This window comes from Apiospora hydei (assembly GCF_038363865.1).
Source record: "Apiospora hydei strain CBS 114990 chromosome Unknown utg000009l_segment0_segment0, whole genome shotgun sequence".
Taxonomy (NCBI): Eukaryota; Fungi; Ascomycota; class Sordariomycetes; order Amphisphaeriales; family Apiosporaceae; genus Apiospora; species Apiospora hydei.
In genome coordinates, this window is record NW_027117368.1 from 468,542 (window position 1) to 489,345 (window position 20,804).

The following is a 20,804-nucleotide window of genomic DNA, read 5'->3' on the forward strand; positions in this document are numbered from 1 at the left end:
TTTTCGGCCTTGGGGGTGTGTGGAAGCGCAACCCTACTAAGGCACTTTTGGGAAACGCACGTGCGATAAGACGGTCCGATAAAATTGAGAGAGGCCTGGCCACGCAGCTGGCGCTTTTCTATCGACAGGTGCCCCCAGCGCCAAGTGCCTACCCGCAATTTGGTGGGGCTGTAGTCAGCCAGCACTCTGGCACTGGCAATTAGCAGAAGGTAGATGACATGCAGCTTGGAGAAGGAACGTTTTGATTGATGCTACCAGCCAGCAACGACAAGACAACATTGAAGAATGGCGCTTTGCGAGTGACATTGAAATAGAAGATTACCTACCGCTCTAAATTGAAAATCTTCCCAGAACTACTTCTTTATTCAATACACCCATTTTACGCGACAGTGCCTATCGCCCGAATGTACCTACTTTACCTACCTGTTGCCCGAGATGGCGGTGCTCTGGTTCATCTCAGTACAACCAACACCGGTTTTCTGCTTTCGCCGTGCTTTACATCCATCCACTCTGATATTGCTTCCCCGTCCATGTACCCATCCACATAGCAATCCCCAACGAGCCTGTACTCGCCCTCTTCTCCTTCTTGTCGCAAAATGACAGGCGTGCAACATCCAAGCGGCACACAGACGATGTCCTTGGTTTCCAAAAAACCCAGTCCCCATCCCCATTTCCCCGTCATCGGTGATGAAGAAGCAACGCCCCATCATGCGCGACTCGCACCGTTCCTGCAAGATCCTCCGCCTCTCCTTCGGGCCCTTGACGATATCGCCAACGGCCCCACCGCTGGCGTGTATGCACGCTTGCAAGTCTTCGTCCATGCGGATCGAGGGCAGGCGCTCGTCGATCGACGCCGCAAATGCATGGTAACACACATCTGTCCAGTCGCCGGGAGCCCATGGATCATCTCCCCGATCTTCCCAGACGGCTCTTCGCTGGTCCAGCGAGATCGTGCGACAGAACGCATCGTCATGTTCAGTCCACTTGCCGTCGGCGGTGCTTCTCCGACCGGCGCCAGGAAACCTAGCCAGCATCTTGGCTCGCCAATGAAGAAACGCCATGAGCGAATCATCCAGACCGCAGTAAGTCCCCACTGCGATCCCACGAACTGCGATAACCCCGAGATGGATTACAAAAATCTTGAGTTTCGTTCTCTGTGTGCCATCGGGGTGACAGAAGATAGCCGTTGTGTCACCCGCAGCTGCAAACTCATACGAACGACCCAAACCAGCCATCTGTGGATCGTGCGACCAATCTGGTACCCATGTCGGAAGAGCTGCCGAGCTGGCATGTAAGGGGTAGTAAATCGCTTCGCAAATGACGTCTATTCTCCCCGTCCTATGCAGCAGAAAATCGACCACATCCGTGTATATCTGTCGGAGAGAGGCGTTATAGTCCGGTGCGAGTTGCGAGCGTACCTTTTCTGGTAAGATGCCTAGGATTCCAAAGACTTTGTCTCTTGGCTGTGAGGTATGCCTCCTGCGGCAGATTCTCAGCACTTCGAGCAGTGATTGAGCCCCCGTTTCTCCCAGCGTACTTAGAATATCAATACCAGCAGGCCCGTCTGATATCAGGACGTGAGGGTATGACTGGCGGTTTCGCGACCTTTTCTGGTCAGGCGGAAAGCGGCGTTTCAACTGGATTTCGTGTCGCTCGAACAGCGGCGCCAACGCTTGCAGCGACGACCATGGAATGGTCTTGTCACCGCAACAAACAAATGCCCACTTTGCGTTCAGAATTTCTTGGATCACCCACACCCTACTCCAGTAATCTCTTTCAAAAAGGTTTACCAAAGCTGTGAAGTTGGCTTCGTGTGCCTCTGAACCTATCCACGACTCCACTGCCTGAGGGAAGGCCGCCATTTGGCAGAGAGTATCGATGGACTCCATCGCTACATTGCTGTCATGCGACTCTGGGCCAAGCCATACCATGACTGACTTTGCTTGGCTATAGATCCGAGTCATCAGTTGCACCTGCGACGATAGTTCTGCCTTGTTGCTCTGATCTATGCAGATGGCGTCCGCCCAGACCAGCAGCGAATCATCAAGTTTCCAAACTGCTCTGAGTGCATCGTCCAAGCTTTTCGTGACTCTAGTGAATTTGCCGTTCACCATTATCATAGTCGTGTCGTCAGGATCGCCCCACGAATAGGATATTGCTGTATAGTTTATCGGGCTGTCGAGCGGAGCGTGAATGAGCTGGCATTCGATCGTCCCCAAGTGTCCCGAAAGAAGAGTTATCAGTCGGATCGTATTCTCCTCAAGCCCCCTATAGATTGAGTGGCTGCTCTGGACAAGTGGTGGAAACCATGCTCCTGGTTGTATCCAAGCTGTAATAGGGCTGATGTGTCTGGGATCAGGCGATGATAGCTGTCTGCTCCAAAAATGCTCAACAGCACCGAGGGGGCATTGTTCGTCCTTTTCGGCCGTTTCAGTCTGACAGTGGGTATCGCGATTGCTCTAGGAGCGCTCACATCCCAAGAACTCTTCAGTTGAGCTTCTTCCATTAGCCTAGGTCCCCCGTCCATAGTCACGCAAATACCTTCGATCGACAAGAATGTCTGCTGGGGAAGAGGCGGTCTAAATGAACGTTGGCTTTCGTTAAATCCGTGCTAATGACAAACATGGTCACATGTGTCCTGTGGCGGCTGACATAGTAAAAGGGGCTCGACCGTTGAAACGGGGCTGGTTCAAATCACGTGGCTCTGGTCGGTCAATCCTTCTATATTCCTTCCTGTTACATGAAATGACTTCTGGGTACTTTGTATTCGCTCGTATAAAATCGTATTGAGCGCCTCAGTATCATTGTACTCACCAACTAGAAGATTTCACTGGAATTAGCATGGCGTACTGCTAATATCACCGTTTAGAGCCGAAATACTAGAGAGGCTATTAGATGCTCAGTAGAGACATGAGATTAAGTCTCATATTTCATAGAGATCCAAAGGCTAATATAGCTCGACAAGGTTCATATATATGATCTTGCAATTCCGAGGCCATGAAAGTAGCCTTGGAGAAATTGAGAATCGCCATGGAAACCAGTTGCAACTGAGGTGTCTTAGGAGGTGATTAGCCACGTCTGTTTGAGTATCTGCCTGATGGGCTTTTCCAGGCAACACAATGACCTGGAGCTTTCCCCAAGAAACACCTACAGCAGCCCATATAGTACCCAATAAGAGGAACTACCAATACCTAAGAACCATCTGGTGCAGTGGCAGAGCCAGCGGCTGTCCATTTGTCATCTCACATACCAAGACAGAACACTTGCTAACAACACGGGTTCGAATCCGATCTAGTACATCGACGATCACAGCTTAGCTTGCAGGTTTCATTGCGCCTGCCTCGCGGCGGCACTCGGTCCTCCCTTACGCACTTTCCTGGGACAGCATGGCTAATCCCCATGCCCTCTTGGGAACTTCGCTTGGGGACTACCGCTCCGGTTCACTCGCAAGAGTGGGCTGGGGGTGACATGCCCCAACTAACTTGGCGCGACTGTGGACGGGTAGCATTAATCAAGCAAACAGAACAGCATTATAAGACTGACCTCTGAAGCGCGCTCTGGGCTGATCCAAGTAAGTACTCGGTTCCTTTCACCCCTACTGCCTACGCTTCGAAACTGTCCGGATGGTTCTTCTCTTTTCCCCCTTCTCTGCTCCTTCTCTTTATCCCCTTTGCCCCTTTGAACTAGTCCTTAGACTTTATTTCTTATAGCTCACTTTCCTCAACATAGTCAGATATTACCTTGGCCGTGTCAGATAAAACATTTAGCAAGCTGTCTCATACAAACAATAGTTAACAGTGTCTTGGGAGCCATGACAATATCAATGTGTCATGTGGTTTCCATTTCGGATTTCAGCCACCCAGCAAAAGGTTCGATATGTAAGCAGGTTGTCCGGAGATGCGATATTGGTAATATCAGCACGTGGACCAAGGAACCCTTGCTATGTCGCTATTGCTTTGAACATTGTAGCTGAGAAGGGAAGACACAATGTGACATACATAATTATCTTACCTGCTTCATTCACGGGACACACGATCTCAAAGAAGACAGCAGGGTGCATCCTCCGGAATCACCATAGGCTTGTAGGGGATGCCGCGAGTTCATCATGCAGCTGGAAGAAAGTCGAGATATCTGAAAGGTCGGCCCGATAGGCCCAAAGCTCCCATCTGCAGCTAATAGAAGGTGATAAGGTGATCGTCGAGCATCAACAGAATGGTGGACTGGAAGAAGGCTTGTTTAGCTTAATGGTAAAGCACGCTTGTTCTGAAAAGGAGTTAAACGGATACCGGTTCGATTCCGGTAGCGAGCATATTTAGTACTTTTCTTTTTGTGCGTTTCACAGCCTGGGAGCCCAGTTCCATATTGTGCTAGCTCTGCATTGAGTAAAAGACATACGTGATCTCTAGGGGCCCTCGGGACATTGCGAATAATGAGACGCCCTATTACTTTACAAGCCAGCCACTATCAAGTACGGGATGCATACCACCCCTGAGTTCAACTGGCTATACCTCTATATCGATCTCATAGCTACCATCAACCTAGGAGGCCAACCAAGTACTCGACCCCTATTCTGGGGAAATGACAACGGTGATCGGTTTGGTCCCCTTCTTGGGCTTGGGGATGATGACCTCGTGATCCATGGTCACAAAGTCGTCGCTCTTGCTCACCAGCCTCATCCGCGGAGCAACTCGTAACACGACCGCGGCAATAGTCAGGTAAAGCTCGCACATGGCCAAGCTGTGGGAGCAAAATGATTAGCCAGAAAGTCTGTACGAAGGCAAGATTGCGAGACCTGTAAAAAAAAGAGACGAAATGACAAGAGTCGAAAAGGGGTCCGTTGCCGACAAGAAAACACAAAAGATGAACAAAACTTACTTCATCCCCAAGCAGATCCTGCTCCCCTTCGAGAACGACAAAAGGTACTTCTCCAGCCCCGTATTCCTCTCCCCCTTCTCTGTGACCCAGCGCTCCGGCCTAAACGCCTCCGGGTCCGGAAACACGCTCGGGTCGCGGTGCGTCAGACCAGCGCTCATGCCGATCGGCGTGCCGCGCGGGATCACGTACTCGAACGCCGTGCCCCACAGACTTCCTTCTTGGCTGCGATAAACGAGATCCTCGGTGCGCGCGATGCGCGCCAGGCGCGTGCTGATGCCGTGGCACATCCGGAGCGTCTCGTGCACGACGCCGTACAGGTACGGCATCTGCTCGAGCCGGGCCCAGTCCAGGTCTTTCCCCGTCGGATCGATCCCGTTGCACTCCAGCGCCCTTTCCAGTCGTTGCCGCACGTCCGGGTGCGCCAGCACAAAGTACGTCGCGCACGTCAGCATGTTGGCCGTCGTCTCGGTCCCCGCGCCCGTGAGGGAGAAGCCGTCGGCCGCGAGGCGGTAGACCGTCTTCTCGTCCGGCGGCAGGTCCGCGTCCAGCAGGTCCGTAAAGACGGTGCCGGCCTGGGGTCCCGCACGGCGTCGCGGACGTGGCCGGGGATGGTGACGTAGAGCTCGCGCATGAGCAGGGCGAAGGTCTCGGGGATGCACCACAGAAAATAGGGCGCGAGCGACACGAGCCCGCCGAGCGGCGGGAAGAAGCGCCAGAAGTACACGTAGGTCGTGAACCCCTCGAGCGCGCCCTTGTAGTTGTGGTCCCAGCCCTCGTGGTCGAGGAAGCCGCGGGGCGCCCCGAAGGCGTACTGCGAGATGGTATCGCCCGTCAAACAATTATAGGCCAGGGTCAGGTCGATGGGCTTGTCGGTCCAGCCCAGCAGCTTGTCGCACAGCTGCTGCACCAGCCGCCGCACGCTCGGCTCGAGCTTGCCCATCTGCGCCTTGGAGAAGAAGCGGTTGAGGGCGCCGCGCCGGAGCCGGTGCAGCTCGTGCGCTTGCGTCCCGAACGCCGTCACCGCCACGGGGCCCACGTTGGCGTTGAGGTAGTGCTGGTGCTTGTCCCGGATCCGGCCCCCGCCCGGGTAGATTTCGTTGACGAAGGACGAGTCGTTGCAGTGCAGCTCCTCCGGGTTGATGCGCACAATGGGCCCTACCATAGGAAACGCATGAGTATGACTGGCTTACCCACCCCTCTCGGAACCGAAGAAGTGGGGTAGAAAAGGAGGCTCCTAGACTGAACGGGATTCACTTACCATGGATCTCGTGCATATTCCTGATCTCGTTCACGTATCTCCCATGACGGACAAAGTCATACCAGAACTCGTAGATAAAAGTAGCAGCCGCTAACCGGGGCCCGGGGAACTTGTACAGCGGGTGGAAGGGTGAGATATTGTACAAGGCGAGGAGCAGCCGGTAGACGAGCCAGGCACCCAGGAGCCTCAGAACGACACCGCTGTTGAGGACAGAAGCGCCCAGCGTCTCAAACGAAAGGAGAGAAGGCGAATGCATGTTTCAGTTACCCCTTTTTCCTCGGTTGGGGGGCAAAGGCAGACCTGCTTGCAGTAGCTAGTTTAGGACTTGCTTGGGCAATCGGTATCAATGTCGAGATTATATGTTCCTTGGCCCCGGGAGAGGAGGAGGATCACAGGGCACCTGCGGGATGACAAAAGGAACACGGCTCGCGCTGACGAGGAGAGGGGGAGCCCGATGACCATTGGTGGACAATCTGCACGGGAATTTCCCGTTTGGGTAATGATGATACCATCACTGCGGCACAGCAACTGCATCTGCGGGAAGAGGGACGATGCTGCGGAATGGCAGACCTTTGCACCTGCCGGACGACACACTCGAGACAACATGTTCGGCACATAGAATTGACAGCTCAGATCCTCGGAGAGCAAAAGTCGAGTCGAGGTCGAGTGCGACACAACAGGGCGCAGGTGCTGGGTATAACACGAAACAATATGCATCCGGTCCGAAGCTCCCCGGCAGCAAATGGATGTTCTCCCGGCAGTCTGGAACCTATCAGAGTCGTGAGGCTATACACCAAGCCTCGTCAAGCCGCTCCCAGACACCTGACAATGTAACCTCGTCACAAGCGCAAAAGATGAAGATCTGCATGTAAGCCGTTGAACTTGAACTTCCGACAGCCACCACTCGGCAACATCGCGTAAATTGCGTATTGCAGTCGCATCGCTTACTGTTCATTCCAACTTTACTATTAAGTATGTGTTACCTGTCGTTCTATTACCTACTAACTTGTTACATACCCCCATGTTTCTGCTTTAGTAGTGATAGATATGCATAAATCCAACGTCGGGAGGGCTTCGATCTCAATGTCGGCAGGCAGCCTGCAATCAGATGTTTTCTTGAAGAATTTCTGTCTCCAAGGATTGGTTGCCCTGGGCTCGTCAAGATGGTTTGGAATGCACCCCTTGCTCAGCTGTACAGGGAGTTGAGGAACGCAGCAAACCGTATTAAACCACCATAGTTCCGGTCTCTCCGCATCCTCATCTATCTGTAGCAAGTTCCATAACTGTGATTATCCCATTCTATGTCTCGTTCGTAAATACAATCCATTTCTTTCGGGTAACTAGTATTGGGTCGACATATATTAACATGGCGGGACAAACCGTGCTCATACCGATGTTGCCCCTGGTGCGCAACCGCATCACCGTGGAATCTGCGGTCATTGCTCTCACGACAGTCGTTTTGGGACTTCGGACACTGGCTCGGGTCCAGGCACTGGGAATGGGAACCGACGACTACTTGGTGATTGCTGGCTATGTATAACCTTTTTTATTTCCTCCCCCTTTTCACCCTCTGACTAGATAACGTGGCTACAGGTAATAATGATTGCGTATGCCCGCAAAATCTTGTCATGTAAGTTGACTGGCGCCCCCAACCTGAACTAGATCGGTAGACACTTCGTGGCTGACAGGTTTTCATCATCATGTAGGGACTACCATAGGTCTCGGATACGACTTTGTAGAGAGACACCCGAGTACCCTCTACGTAAGTAGCGAATGCACACCATCGCGTTTATTGCACGTCCACCGCTGACATGTCTCCCGGAATTCAGTCCAGAACAACCTATTCTTCACGGAGCGGGCAGGATACTAGCCAATACACTACGAATAACAAGCTCAGCTCCTCACCGTTTCAGATCCTCAAGCACCTCCTCTACCTTAGCGAAGCTCAACTCCCTCATCGTCTCATCCCACAACCTCTCGCCCAGCCGCCGACCCTCCTCCGTATACATCATCGGAGGCCACCTATATATAAAAAACAAAAACAGCACGTTAGTCGCTTATCAATGACCAAGTCAAAGCTCAAGGAAGGGGGGAACGGTGATGCGGAAGATTAGCAACAACAGCAACAACTCACGCTCGAACAAGCCATTCAGTATAAGACCCATGACTCTCCCTCCCCAGCACCTGATTCGAATGCACATAAATCCGCGCCGCGTCCGCCGGGCTCCGGCCCAGGACCCGAAACATAACCCCCGTGAACAGCCGCGCCGCGAGCGGCCCCGTCTTGGCCACGAGCTCGGTGCCCCAGGTCGGGCCCGGGTTCGCGACGTTGACGACGACGTCGCCGGCACCGACTGACTCAGAGGCCAGGCGCGCGACGAACATGGTCAGCAGCAGCTTCGTGACGCCGTACTGCGCGAATCCGGCGAACCCCTCGGCGCGGTCGACCGAGTCGAGCAGGCCGGTGCCCTCGTCCTCGCCAGGGTCGGGCAGCGCGGCGGTGAGCGCCGCGTCGGAGCCGATCAGGGTCAATCGCCCCGGCCCCTCGGACGGCGTGGCCGGCTTCATCCGGGGCAGGAGCAGGATGGCCAGTAGCGCGGTGGCGAGGTAGTTGACCTGCAGCATGGTCTCGCGCCGGCGCCCCTCCGCGACGCGCTCGAAGCCGAACATTCCCAATCCAGCATTCAGCACCGCGGCATCCACGCGCCCGCCCCGCGGGAGCTCGCGCTCGCACCTCGCGACGAAAGCCTGCACGGAGCGGAACGAAGCCATGTCGAGCTCCCACACTTTAATGTCGGCGCCGGGGAACTCGTCCCGCAGCCCCGCCGCCGCCGCCTCGCCCTTGGCGAGGGAGCGCACCGCCATGACCAGCCGCGACGCGCGCAGCCGCAGGAAGTGCCGGGCGCACTCGAGGCCGAGCCCGATGTTGGAGCCCGTGACCAGGACCGTCTTGCCCGCGAGGTCGATGGCTTCGGGGATCGGGGGCACGCCGTTGAACATTTGCCTGCGGAAGCCGTGGGCGAAGCTGGCCATGGACACGGCCTCCTTTTCGAGATTGGCCGACATCGTTCCTTCTTTGTTATCGCTGGATGGATTTCACGTTGGTTGCAGAATCGAGAAGAGAAGACAAAGAAAGGGGGAGCGTAGCTAATGACTGAGCCTCCTGCGATGGACAAGAACAGTTGGTTCGTATGTATATGTCTACATTCATCATCATCATTGGTTAGTCACGCATAGGGGCTTATTTATATGTATGTATTGCCAAAGGGGTTGATTCGTGTTCGGTAGAGAAGCGCGGCGTTCTTGAGACCTCCGAGGCTGGAATTGTTAACTATCCGCGTCCCGAGCCGGTTGGTTTTGAAGGTTTAGGCAGCCAGCGCTGTTGCTGTGCCGTTCTCTCGGTCCCTCTTTCTCTCTCTCTCGTAAGAAATTAGCAATGCTATGCGCCACAGGCGTGCATGATATTATCTGTCGTTCATTCGGAAAGTTCCAATTGCGAAGTTTCGAAAGGCAGGGTGGGAACTTTGTTCTCGAGATTGCCATCTTTTCCTTCTTCTTCTGCTCTTTCTTGAAGTTGTTTTGTTTTGGCCGGAGCTGGTTGGCTGAGAAGGAAAGGAAAAGAATCCGGCGCGGGCCAAGTGGCACAGAGCACTTCTGTCGTGGCAGGTGGCTCGTGGGTGCTCTGGCGACCAAACACCAAACACCAATTAATATGTAATTTGGGCATTGGGCCGCTACCAGGTACGACCTGGGGCTCCCTATTCCCTGCCAGCTGCACCTTGGTTCTTCGGGCCCGAAAAGAAGCAGAAAAAACAAAACATGGCCAGCACCACGTCCACCCACCACCCACCACCCCGCAATCGCCCATTCATGCATCCATTCAGGTTTGATTCAAGTTGATACATATAAAGTTAATTAGACGCGAGCGACAGCGGAAACGAGACATCCTGTTTGTAGAGAATCCCAGTAGAGTAAATGTCTGCTGCACGTACTCACTAACCCGCTTGTTTTTTCTCTGTCTCGAAACATATATGCAGGCAATCTTTTTTTCATGTTCTCCGTTCCGCCCCCAGCATACACACTTCTAAAATCGCAATCAATCGATCGGCCCCCAGGCTAGCCTAACCGCCTACCCCAAACCGTGCCCCACCAAGCCAAGCAGCTACACCAACCGCCACCCGCCCAAAAAAATAACAGCAAAAACCACCCGCGGTCGGGAATAATGTCGGGCATGTTCACGCATGAGATAGAAGAGTCCATCCTCATCGACGCCCCTCCCACCGAAGTCTGGTCCATCCTGACCGACCTCGCCTCCTGGTCCGACTGGAACACCTTCGTCATCAAAGCCGAAGTCCAGCCCCCGCACGACCGCCTGGCCGTCGGTTCGCACCAGCTCCTGACCATTTCTCCTTCTCCCCCTTCTCAGCCCCCTTCTTCTTCTTCTTCTTCTTCTTCTCCGTCTTCGCCTTCTTCTTCCCCCACAGCGACAAGCAGCAGCAGCAAATCCTCCCCCTCCGTCTACGGTAACACCGTCGCCGCCCTCGTCGAGCCCCTCCCCCTCTCCGAGGCCCGCGGGGGCGCGTCGGCGAGCTGCGCTGGGGCGGCGCCTGGCTGCACGCCCTCGTCCTCGACACGCAGCACTGGTGCCTCGTCCAGCCCGAGGGCGAGGACGGCCGCCAGACCCTCTTCACCCAGGGCGAGCTCTTCTCCGGCCTCATGGTGCCCGTCACCCGCGCCATGGGCCTCTTCGAGCAGCTCCGCACCGGCTACGACCGCATGAACGAGGATCTCAGGAGGAGGGCGGAGGGTGATGGCGGAGACGGGGGAGGGGTGAGCGAAGGGAAATACTGAGGTAGTGTGCTAACAGTTCGTACGTAGTAGTACTTACCATAGATAGAACCAAGGACTGGCCTTGGCTGAACGGACGGACGGAACCGGGCTGTTGGCGCTTCGTTACATCCTCACTGGCATGTATAACTCAATACCCAGAACAATGCGAGAAATCAATTTTAAAGACGTCACTGTAATCATATTACCCCAACAAAACACGCTCCATAATCATTACCACAGCCACTTATTTCCTCCTATGCATTACACGCCATCACGTTAAGTACTTGGCTCTAGTTCCCAACATTCTGACCCCCGGCAAGCTCCCCACCACCTTCAACTCCGCCTTCGCTCGCCGCGACGCCCCCTGCGACCTTACCCGCTTCAGCGGCCGGTACACCGGCTCCCACATCTGCTCGCGGATCCACTGGTCGAGCTCCTCCGTCTCGGTTGGGATCTCCCGCTCCGTCGCCACGCCCTCCTCGACCGCCGCCAGGATGACCTCGCGCGCGATGCGCACGCTCACCGGCCGCACATGTTCCACGCCGGGAAGTAAGGGCGCCGTGTCGTCCTTCAGGGCCGGGCTCAGCTCCGCCACGCCCCGCACCGCCGCCACCAGCATCTTGTCCGTCACCAGTCTCGCGCGGCACAGCACCGCGCCCAAACCAATACCCGGGAACACGACCGAGTTGTTGCACTCAGCGGGCTCGACCGTGACCTCCTTCCCGTCCGGGCCCCACGGCCCCTTGACCGGCGGGAAGGGCGAGCCCGTCGACACGAGCGCCTTGCCGTCCGTCCACTTCAGCAGGTCCTCGGGCACGGCCTCGTGCAGGCGCGTCGGGTTCGACAGCGGCAGGATGACGGGCCGCTCGCAGTTCGCCGCCATGGCTTTCACGATCTCCTCGGTGAAGGCGCCCGGCTTGGTCGACGTGCCGACCAGCACGTTGGGCTTCACCTTCTTGACCACGTCCAGCAAAGAGGGCTCGTCGCCGCCGTCCTCCCAGTCCTTGGCGTACATCTTCTGCGCGTACGACAGGTCCTTGGTCTGCGCCGTCAGCAGACCGGGGCGGTCGATCAGGTAGATCTGCTTCGCGGCCTCCTCCTTGCTGATCTTCTTTTCGGACGCGATGGTGTCGCGCACCATGTCGGCGATTCCCACACCCGCCGTGCCCGCGCCGAAGACGACCATCGTGAGGTCCTTGACGTGCTGCTTGCCGACGTGCAGGCCGGCCATGATGCCCGCGAGCGTGACGCAGCCGGTGCCCTGGACATCGTCGTTGAAGCAGGGGATCTTGGGGCGGTAGTTGTCGAGGATGCGGCGGGCGTTGGTCAAGCCGAAGTCCTCAAAGTGGATGTAGGCGCGCGGGAACAGCTTGCGCGCCGCGTTGACGAAGGTGTCGACGAACTTGTCGTACTCGGCGCCCCGCACGCGCTTCTCCCGCAGGCCCAGGTACAGCTCGTCGTCCAGCAGCTCCTGGTTGTTGGTGCCGCAGTCCAGCACGACGGGCAAGGTCCGGTCAGGGTGGATGCCGGCGCAGAGCGTGGTGAGGACCAGCTTGGCATTAGAGATGAGGATACCACCGGTGCCTTGGTCGCCAATTCCGAGAATCTCCTCGCCATCTAGACCCAGTTAGCCAGACGTCCGAGTTAATCGAGGGGTATGTGCTGGGAGTGAGGAATTACCTGATACTACAATGTAGTCTATGTCTTCGGGGCGACCCCACTGTGCAAGATCATGCTCGACTCTGTCAGTGTCCTTGATGTTCAGGAAGCAGCCTGCGGGACGCCGGAATAGCCGGGAGTAGTTCTGGATGGCCTCTCCTTCAGTCGGGGTGTAGACCACGCTGAACATCTCCTTGATGTGGTCTTGCAGGAGCTGCCGGGAAGGTTAGACAGTGGAAGTTGCTGGTTTCTAGCGATCGGAGTCTTACCTTGTAGTACAGAACATAGTTCTGGTCCTGCAACGAGGTCAGGAATGTGTTCTTGGCCAAGTCGTCCGGCTTGCTGCGGTACTGCTCGTAGGCGCGCCCTGCTTGTTGCTCGAGCGTATGTATGCTCTGCGGCAGCAGGCCGGTAAGCTCGAACTCGCGACGCTCCTCGGCGCTGTGGGCGGAGCCGCGGTTGAAGATGGGGTTGTTCAGCAGGACATGGCCAGTGACTGCGCACTCAATTGGGCCACTGGTGCTGAGGGGCAGGTGAGAGAATTTGGAGTTCTCGGGCGTCATTGTGAAGGGAAGTACCGTATCGTAGGATCAAAGGGTATACCTGTCAGCCAAAGTAAAAGGACAAAAAAAGGTTGATATTGGATTGGGATAGCGATGCCGGGATCGCAGATGCTAGCCGAATTAATGTACAAAGTAGGATGGTTTGGTGATGTCGTACAACAGAGAGGAGCAAGCTCGTGAGCAGGGCGTATATAAGTGTAGCGAGTGTCACCACCAGCCCGACAGGACGAACACCATGCCTTGGCAGGAGTAGTTACAGGCGATCACCAATCCTTACGTTAAGGCAGGTGGGTGTGACGTCGTGCTTGTCACCTTCTGGAACCACTAACGAACCTTGGGCCAGAACCCACGAGGCCTTTAGCGGGGGTGCCCGGTGGGATTCGATGGGTTATGCCGAGAAACGAAACAGAGCCAGCCTGTTTTGAGGCTGCGAAGGCTGCCAATCCACCGGCACCCGCTGCTTCTTGTCCGGTCCTGGATTACCCGACAGAGGCTGCCGCTAGCCGACGGTTCGGGGCAGTGTAGGTGGTAAGATCCTCCAGCAGATAAGCACGGAAAAAGGTGGGTGTGAATGTTACATTGATATTATTGAAGCAAGGTACGTAAGGAGTAGGTAGCTAAGCCAGAGAGAGAGAGAGAGAAAATGTAGGAGCGAAAGGAGCCTCGCTCATGTAGGACGGCGTTTGGAGATCGAAACCTCCAGGTGCCGAGATGAGCATGGACTATGATGATCCCATTGGTAAGAACTTGTTCTTGCAGTATGTCGACCAGGACATGAGGCAATGCCGTGGTGCGTGAACACCACAGCACCGCCCCCAAAACGAACCGAACCCTCAGAGAGCCACGGTACAAGACGTACCAGGCGTCAAGAACTTCCTTGCGAAAGACTCGTGGGAGGAAAAGCGAGTGGCCGGCGTTTGGAGGCTGCGGATTAAAATGACGGAAGAAAAAAAAACCTACCGTGGCAACTACTGCTTCCTAGAGGCCTTTCGCATCAAGCGCGACAAGGCCTTGCAGTTCATCTGTCGAGATGCAACTCATCAGCTGGAACCCATCCAAAGTTGCTGTTGGTTTGTTGCTCGGAAAGAAAATTTTAGCGAGCGCTGGACAAGAAATTCCATTACTGGGGCCTCAGCCAGGTGCGCACGCTAGGAGCCTCGCGGCAAATGGAACATCTAGTGGCCGAGAGGTAGTGGGGCGGGCACCTGTGCTGAGGCTTCATCAGTTCATCCACTAATTGCTTTGGTCAGCAGCCTCAAGATAATAAACACCCCTGACAGCAACCTCTAAAGCATTCAGTCGAACTTCCATATTTTCACCGTCTACGGACAGGTGGTCAATTACCGATGACATGTACCAGAGCCACGGAGCTATACTTCAAGCCTAGTCTGTTAGAACACATCTCACTGACAGGTAGTGGGCAAGTATTACAAGCTCCCTTGCGCTGTCTCCAGCATCGATCGGTTCGACAACCCAGCCTTGCCAGCTGTGCATACGAGTCAAGTACAGCGAAAACGTCACTGATTTGAAGAACCCCAGCAACCCAGGAGCCCAAGAACCGGTACCTGATTCTTGCATGACATCCCATCGTACCCGCTCCCGAAATGCTTGACCTTGGATCTGCCACTACGATGGCTAGATCTGCCGTCGCTGCCGACGACTGCGGGCCGCCGTCTCCACCAACTTCCAACGACTTTCGCCCGAGCTCCAGGGGCCGTGACGTGCATGATTTCGTGACTGCAAACCTGCCCCTGACAGGCAACTTTATGTAAGTAACAACACTGCGAGACTACCTACTGCTACAGGCAACACATACACGTTTAGGTACCCAACACTATATGCTCGGAGCAATTGCACCGCCGCTTCTTCTTTGTAGGCCCGTCTACCCATGTTTCACGAAAATGGTTGGGTGATGGAGGTCGGTCCCACCAATGACCATGGCGTCGCAGGATGGATCAACATATCATTCACTAACCTGCTTTCACTTTGTTTTTGCGAGATGGAACTTTTTGCATAGCATTGCATGCCATCTATCTTCGTTCTACTCCCTTCTAGACTTGGCATCCGTACACCATCTCAGTCAGGCTGAGGGGCGCCCACGGTCGAAGATGTTCGAACGCTGCAGATTGCCGTGACAGAACCCGCTATCGTGCAACTGGCTGGCTCACCATGTCGCGGCACGCCTGTATTTCTGCGTCGGTGAGCTTGTCTCCCTGCTCTTGCAGCCCCCGGAGATTGCGCGCGACCTCCATGGACTTGTAGACAGACCCGATGACTCCCTGGCCCTTCTCCATCACATCGCCGAAGAACTCGGGCATGGTACCCAGTCTCATCTCGGAGACTAGGCGGTGCGTGGTGGTATCCCGCGCGGCCTTTATCTTCGCTTTGAAGCGCTGCGGTGTCGGGTCGGCTACCATGTCACTCTCAGTGTCATCTCCTCGGCAGCGTTACTGACAAGCAGACTTCGTGTATTCTTGGCCGCTGGCTCGTGGCACAAGACGCATTCAGCTCCGCCCCGGTACTGACAGGTTGAGACCCAAAATTTCTGGGCGGTCGTTACTATGTTAAGCAACACCACCGCGAGGCCAGTCTTGGAAAGAGGGCAATGCTGCAAGGTGTCTTGGCAGTGTCAGTTGTCGATGGCAGCGAGTAAGCTCGATGACTCGATTCCCTATGTAGAAGGGCTACGGTGAGGACGGTATGCGTCCATATGGCGCGCGAGAAAGCTTGGTTCTGGTTCTTCGCGGTTGTCTGGGAAATCCTCCTTCGCCCGAGTTGGCAGATCCGCTGCCGCTAGCACGCCATTTACCAAATCCATATAATTGATGTTCCGTACTTGCAGCGCCAGCTCGACCACGGTCATGTTATCTCTGCCTCCGCGAATGTCCACTCTGGCCCCCCTTTCCAGCAGCTTCCGGGCCATGAACATGTTGACGCACCAGTCCGGCCAACCCGGGCAAATGCCGAAGGGACCGAACCTGGGCGTAAAGCAAATGTGCAGAGGTGTGCCGTATATCGGACCGTGTGAGTTGATCTCGGCTCCTCCTTCGTCAATCAGCAGTGATAGTGCGCGGTTATAATCGTCTGCCCGATATTCTTTAGTAGGCGTGTAGATTTGGTAACAGAACCGCTCTAATGGAGTGAGTCCGTCCGTAATACTGCGAAGGTTGGCATCGATGCTGCATCTGAAACGCATCAGATTCTCCATTTGAATGCTTTGGAACATGTGGGGGCCGTAATCGTACGAAGGCGCCCCAGCGCGCTCGACGGATCTGCGCCATGCTGTATGAGTACAGACATAACGTCCATGCTGCGTGCCCATGCAAGTGCTTCGGTGAGCAAACAGAACGATTGGAAGGTTAGTGGGAACGGCAGGCCTGTCAGCCACCTTTGCCACAGGTAGGCATTCATGTACGCGTCCTCGCGGCGGATGGCCTTTTTGAACCCAAGGATAAAAGTCTCCGGCTTCAGTATCACCTCGTGCGTTTTGACACCGTGTTTGAATAACTCTGTACACAGTTCAGGGCGCCTAGAAGCTTTCGGCCAATATAGTCCGTCGCTGAGCTCATTGGTACCGGCGCCGTGGTCCAGCAGAAGCTTTAACGTTGCGTTGTTCCTCCCATCGAGTGCGTATTCGAGACCTTTCATACTGCGGTTTGCTTGGGCTCCGTGCTCAATAAGTAGACTTGTGATAGCAAGACGCTTACCAGAGCCTTGATATGATTGAGCGGCTGCGTCTATCGGCGACATTGAAACTAATCGTGGATGCCAACCTTCCTTTTTATATTCATAGGTGGCCATGCAATTGGGGTCAGCACCTGCTTCTAAGAGTAACTTGCACATCTGGAACTGTGCGGCCTCCGCTGCAATGGACAACAAGGGAATGTCCATATCCGCGGTTGAGTTTACGTCGAGGATGCCCTCGTGTATCCAATCTTCGACCAACTCGACCAGGCCGATTGCGACACAGCCAAGAGCAGCCATACTGACTGGCTTCAAAAGTCCATAGCCCCTGGTAAATGAGGGGCGGGATGGCCTCTGTAACTTTGGTAGAACAATGGGTCCATTGCATGCAGCCAATTTTTGTAGGCCTCGGAAGCATCGTATGGTCTGCCAACAAAGTTACCAATGAGTCTTGACACTTCATGGTATAATGTACCACATCTGGTAGCGTGTAAAAACCAGCCATGTAAGTAGGTAATCACGCCCCAGTTCGTATGTACTGAACATCGGCGCTGGTTACTGACTGAAAGCTCCTCGCATATCTGGTCGTACTTGCGGGGATCAAATTCTATTCTTTGCCAGCTCTCCCATGACTTCATGAAGGAAGGCGTCGCAAGCAAATGCAGACAGGTTTGCGTTGCTAGAGAATTGCACTTTTCCATATTCCAGTGATTGCTTTCGAAGTATTCCTGCACAGACAGGTGTGCGAATCGACAGAACGACCTGGATGGTGGTGGTAGATTCAGGCGAGTCCACCCAGCAGTTTCCTTCTCTTGAATGCGCTTGTCAGGCGTTGTGACCACAATCAGATTGTGGCAAGCTTCCAAAAGGTATTGGGGGGTAATGTCGGTTTCGAACGAAAGGTCCGTATCAGAGTCTTGACACACCAAGACGAGGAGTTCTTCAGGGCCGAGTGGGCGCCAAGAGCACATCAACCACTGAAAAGCCCTCGTTGCAATCCTACTTTCGCTCCCTCTTTTTGCAAGAATTGTGGCAAAAATATGATCATATGTCCTTCGAAGTCCTTCCGGGAGCTGCTCCAAGTATAGGCGTATATCGGTAGGCCTTTGCAGCTCCAAAAGATCGTGGATATGAAGGGAAGCCCAAAGAAACCTGAGAACTATTAGTCATGGCTGCTTGCCCGAGAAAGAACGACATTAGGTCCAGTAGGAATTGTACCTACATCCCCTGACTCTTGGCCTTGAACGTTTCGATTACCTCATCCAGCACGGTCTGCATCTTGGGGTTGTCTCTCCACGTGCTTGCATCGATCTGGGCCAATACGAATCGCTCAATGTCCTCTTGGTTGTCCGAAGCCGAGATTAGAAGATTTGAGGTTGCCTCGTATCGAGCCTTGATATCACCATCGTCTCTGCTTGCAACAAACATTTTCACCGTTGAGGTTGAGCTGATTCGCACTGACTCTAGGGTATCCATGAATGAACGACGTGTAGTTCTGTTGCACTCGTCCAACCCATCAACCACTAAGAAAACCTTTTGGTACAAGCTCGTTAGGCGGCCCAGTAACTCGGTGCGCTCCTGAAAGGTCATGTCGGCTGCGAACCCTTTGGCTTGATGCTTACGATACTCGTCATGGACAAATTCAACCATGCTTTGTGTGTCTTCTCTGAATGATAACTGTCGCACTAAGCTTGCCAGTACCTGTCCGGGATCTTGGTGGTCCGCGCGATTTCGGTCGCAGTAGAAGTATGCAACCGCCACTAGGCCGTGGCTCTCTACGGCCTCCGATACAGCTGCATCGACGACTCTGGTCGAGAGCTTGGTTTTACCAGCTCCAGCTATAGAAATTTGTTACGTCAGTTTGTAGCCGGCAAGTCGATGAGGCGAAAACTGTTGCTTACGTATGCCGTGAAGCCAAAGAGTCTCGGACTGTTCTGATTCTCTCCATCTCTGGAAGGACTCATGTTGTAGGATCCAATTCCCTGTGTTGTCTGTGATGCCTTTCTTGGCTATGTGGTGGTCTTCGAGGTAGCGAATTTGAGAAACCCATTGCAAAATCCTGCTTTGTTCCTCGGCCTTCAACATCTCACAAGAATCACTGCTGATTTCCTGGATCTTGAATAATTGGCCTTCTGTCAAATCCTTCAGGGTCTGGTTACGAGTCGAGTGATCCTCTCGAAATTGCTTTGACTTCCAACGCTCGCAATTCGCAGCTTCCGTCTCAGCCGTTTGCTTCAACTTACTCAGGTCTCCTAGCTTCGTCGATAGTTCGCCTGGATTGAAGAACGAGTACACGGCTCTTTTCCCCGTGTTCATAGAATAGAGTCTCAAGATTTGCAAGAGTGTCGACATGATCGCGGTGTAGGCCTTTGCGATAGCTACTCGTAATCTCCCCAATGGGAAAGACTCGTCCCGAGCTTCACCCTCGACACAGAAGATGATCTCGTAGATTTGACAGCGGGCAACAACTGCAGTCGCGGTTTCCATTGCAACGAGCAATTGGCCGCTCTGATCCTGATTTGCCACTGCTGCCTGGTCCTCGTTGTTAGCTTTTGCAAACACATGTCCTCGTTGATTCTGTAACAGAAGAAGACGCACCTGAATGAGGAAACTCATGATTGCCCAAGGAAGCGCTGCTTGCGGAACCATTTCAGCGGCGACACTGCCGATATCCTTCACTGACTGCAGTCGCGAGGCAATGCTGCCTATCACGTCCCGAACGAGGATTGTGTTGCCCCGGAAATGGATTTTCCAGGATCTGCTCGCGACGTCCTCCTGTTTCTGCTCAACGGCTAGGATCAGCTGAGTCCAAACATCCTTGAAGTCAAGCGCCCCCAGGTCGTCGCCATCGAAGATTATGCCGTAAGTTTTCAGCCGTTGGCGATCGTCTTTGCTCAGATCGTTCACCACGGCCTTCCATATACCACTTGGTGGGTGTTGCGCGGCGACTCCAATTGTCACCTCTTCTTCCTTGGTTTCCTCTGTTGGAAGAGGGGGTTTCTGAGGCTGCGGGGCGGGCTCTGGCGATTCATCCGACTTCTTCCCTCGGGCCCATGGGATGCACGGGAGAAACTTCTCTCTCTTTCTTGTTGGCCCCATTGGAGAGCTTGGCAGGCAGATATTCAGAGGCAATTGAGGATATCAGTTTGGCGTTCGTGTTCGGATCATCCGCAGGTTCTTCCCAGGTACCCAACTGCAATCTGAGACGGACGAGAAGAGGGAAGCAGCATACTTGCCTAACCTCTGGGCAGGCTCCTTTCGAGCGGGGATCAAACCCAGTGCCTATGGCAGGGATAAACACAGGGTGCGATATTGGTTGCGCCTTCTGCCTGCGCGACGGGCGGCTGCACTCGCGGTCGCTCCTTCCCATTCGTGCTTTGAAGAGGGGGCGCGGCCCGATGCGACCTGTCGGCCTCGTATGCCTGCATCTGTCACACCCCACACTGCACATCGCATCTATTTGGAACGAGAAACCCGTTGCACCAAGCCAAGAGGATCGAGTTACAGGCCGAGGGACCAACCACTGCGCCGCGACGGCGTGTAGGCGGAGGAGGAGGAGGAAGAGGAAGGCGGGGAGTGACAAGGGATGCATTGCGGTTCGATAAGATCAATGTCAGTTTCCTTCCACCATCTGGCGATAAATAGTTCTTGACAGCCGGCACATGGGAGTCGAGAGCCGAGAACGACAGTGGGCTAGGAAATAACAGGGACAAGCTCACTTGCCCACAGACTATGGAGATAGCCCCTTCTTAATACGATCGCCCGGTGAGATGAAAGGACGACCCTGAGCGACCCTCGTACTTTGACCGGGACTTACTTCAGCAGTCCATCGCCCTGACGACCTCCATAGCGACAGCTTGCTGCTGCAGATCCCGTCACTCCCGCCGACCAATCACCCCCGCAAGCGACGGCCGGGACAAGCGCCCAGAAGCCAG

At 54.6% G+C, this 20,804-nt stretch overlaps 7 protein-coding genes across 7 annotated transcripts; 2 read left to right on the top strand and 5 right to left on the bottom strand.

Moving 5' to 3' along the window:
- Window positions 1–596: 596 nt before the first annotated feature.
- On the top strand, window positions 597–1,295 carry PG997_011903 (uncharacterized protein; the record flags this gene model as incomplete). The annotated part of the gene is made up of 1 exon (XM_066816218.1): window positions 597–1,295. One exon carries the CDS (start codon window positions 597–599, stop codon window positions 1,293–1,295), a length of 699 nt encoding a protein of 232 aa, XP_066661910.1.
- A 3,270-nt stretch (window positions 1,296–4,565) lies between these two features.
- On the bottom strand, window positions 4,566–6,389 carry PG997_011904 (trichodiene oxygenase; the record flags this gene model as incomplete). The annotated part of the gene is given in 4 exon segments (XM_066816219.1): window positions 4,566–4,737; window positions 4,876–5,447; window positions 5,462–6,030; window positions 6,134–6,389. 4 exon segments carry the CDS (start codon window positions 6,387–6,389, stop codon window positions 4,566–4,568), a joined length of 1,569 nt encoding a protein of 522 aa, XP_066661911.1.
- Window positions 6,390–8,034: 1,645 nt separating this feature from the next.
- On the bottom strand, window positions 8,035–9,199 carry PG997_011905 (uncharacterized protein; the record flags this gene model as incomplete). Its single annotated transcript, XM_066816220.1, has 2 exons — window positions 8,035–8,155; window positions 8,268–9,199. 2 exons carry the CDS (start codon window positions 9,197–9,199, stop codon window positions 8,035–8,037), a joined length of 1,053 nt encoding a protein of 350 aa, XP_066661912.1.
- Window positions 9,200–10,355: 1,156 nt separating this feature from the next.
- On the top strand, window positions 10,356–10,984 carry PG997_011906 (uncharacterized protein; the record flags this gene model as incomplete). Its single annotated transcript, XM_066816221.1, has 2 exons — window positions 10,356–10,515; window positions 10,683–10,984. 2 exons carry the CDS (start codon window positions 10,356–10,358, stop codon window positions 10,982–10,984), a joined length of 462 nt encoding a protein of 153 aa, XP_066661913.1.
- A 250-nt stretch (window positions 10,985–11,234) lies between these two features.
- PG997_011907 (uncharacterized protein) lies at window positions 11,235–13,185 on the bottom strand (the record flags this gene model as incomplete). The annotated part of the gene is made up of 3 exons (XM_066816222.1): window positions 11,235–12,580; window positions 12,644–12,836; window positions 12,892–13,185. The coding sequence occupies 3 exons, from the start codon at window positions 13,183–13,185 to the stop codon at window positions 11,235–11,237; spliced, it is 1,833 nt and encodes a 610-aa protein (XP_066661914.1).
- Window positions 13,186–15,329: 2,144 nt separating this feature from the next.
- Window positions 15,330–15,602, bottom strand: PG997_011908 (uncharacterized protein; the record flags this gene model as incomplete). Its single annotated transcript, XM_066816223.1, has 1 exon — window positions 15,330–15,602. One exon carries the CDS (start codon window positions 15,600–15,602, stop codon window positions 15,330–15,332), a length of 273 nt encoding a protein of 90 aa, XP_066661915.1.
- Window positions 15,603–15,856: 254 nt separating this feature from the next.
- Window positions 15,857–19,968, bottom strand: PG997_011909 (uncharacterized protein; the record flags this gene model as incomplete). Its single annotated transcript, XM_066816224.1, has 5 exons — window positions 15,857–16,457; window positions 16,574–17,223; window positions 17,433–18,021; window positions 18,092–18,707; window positions 18,771–19,968. 5 exons carry the CDS (start codon window positions 19,966–19,968, stop codon window positions 15,857–15,859), a joined length of 3,654 nt encoding a protein of 1,217 aa, XP_066661916.1.
- Window positions 19,969–20,804: the final 836 nt, after the last annotated feature.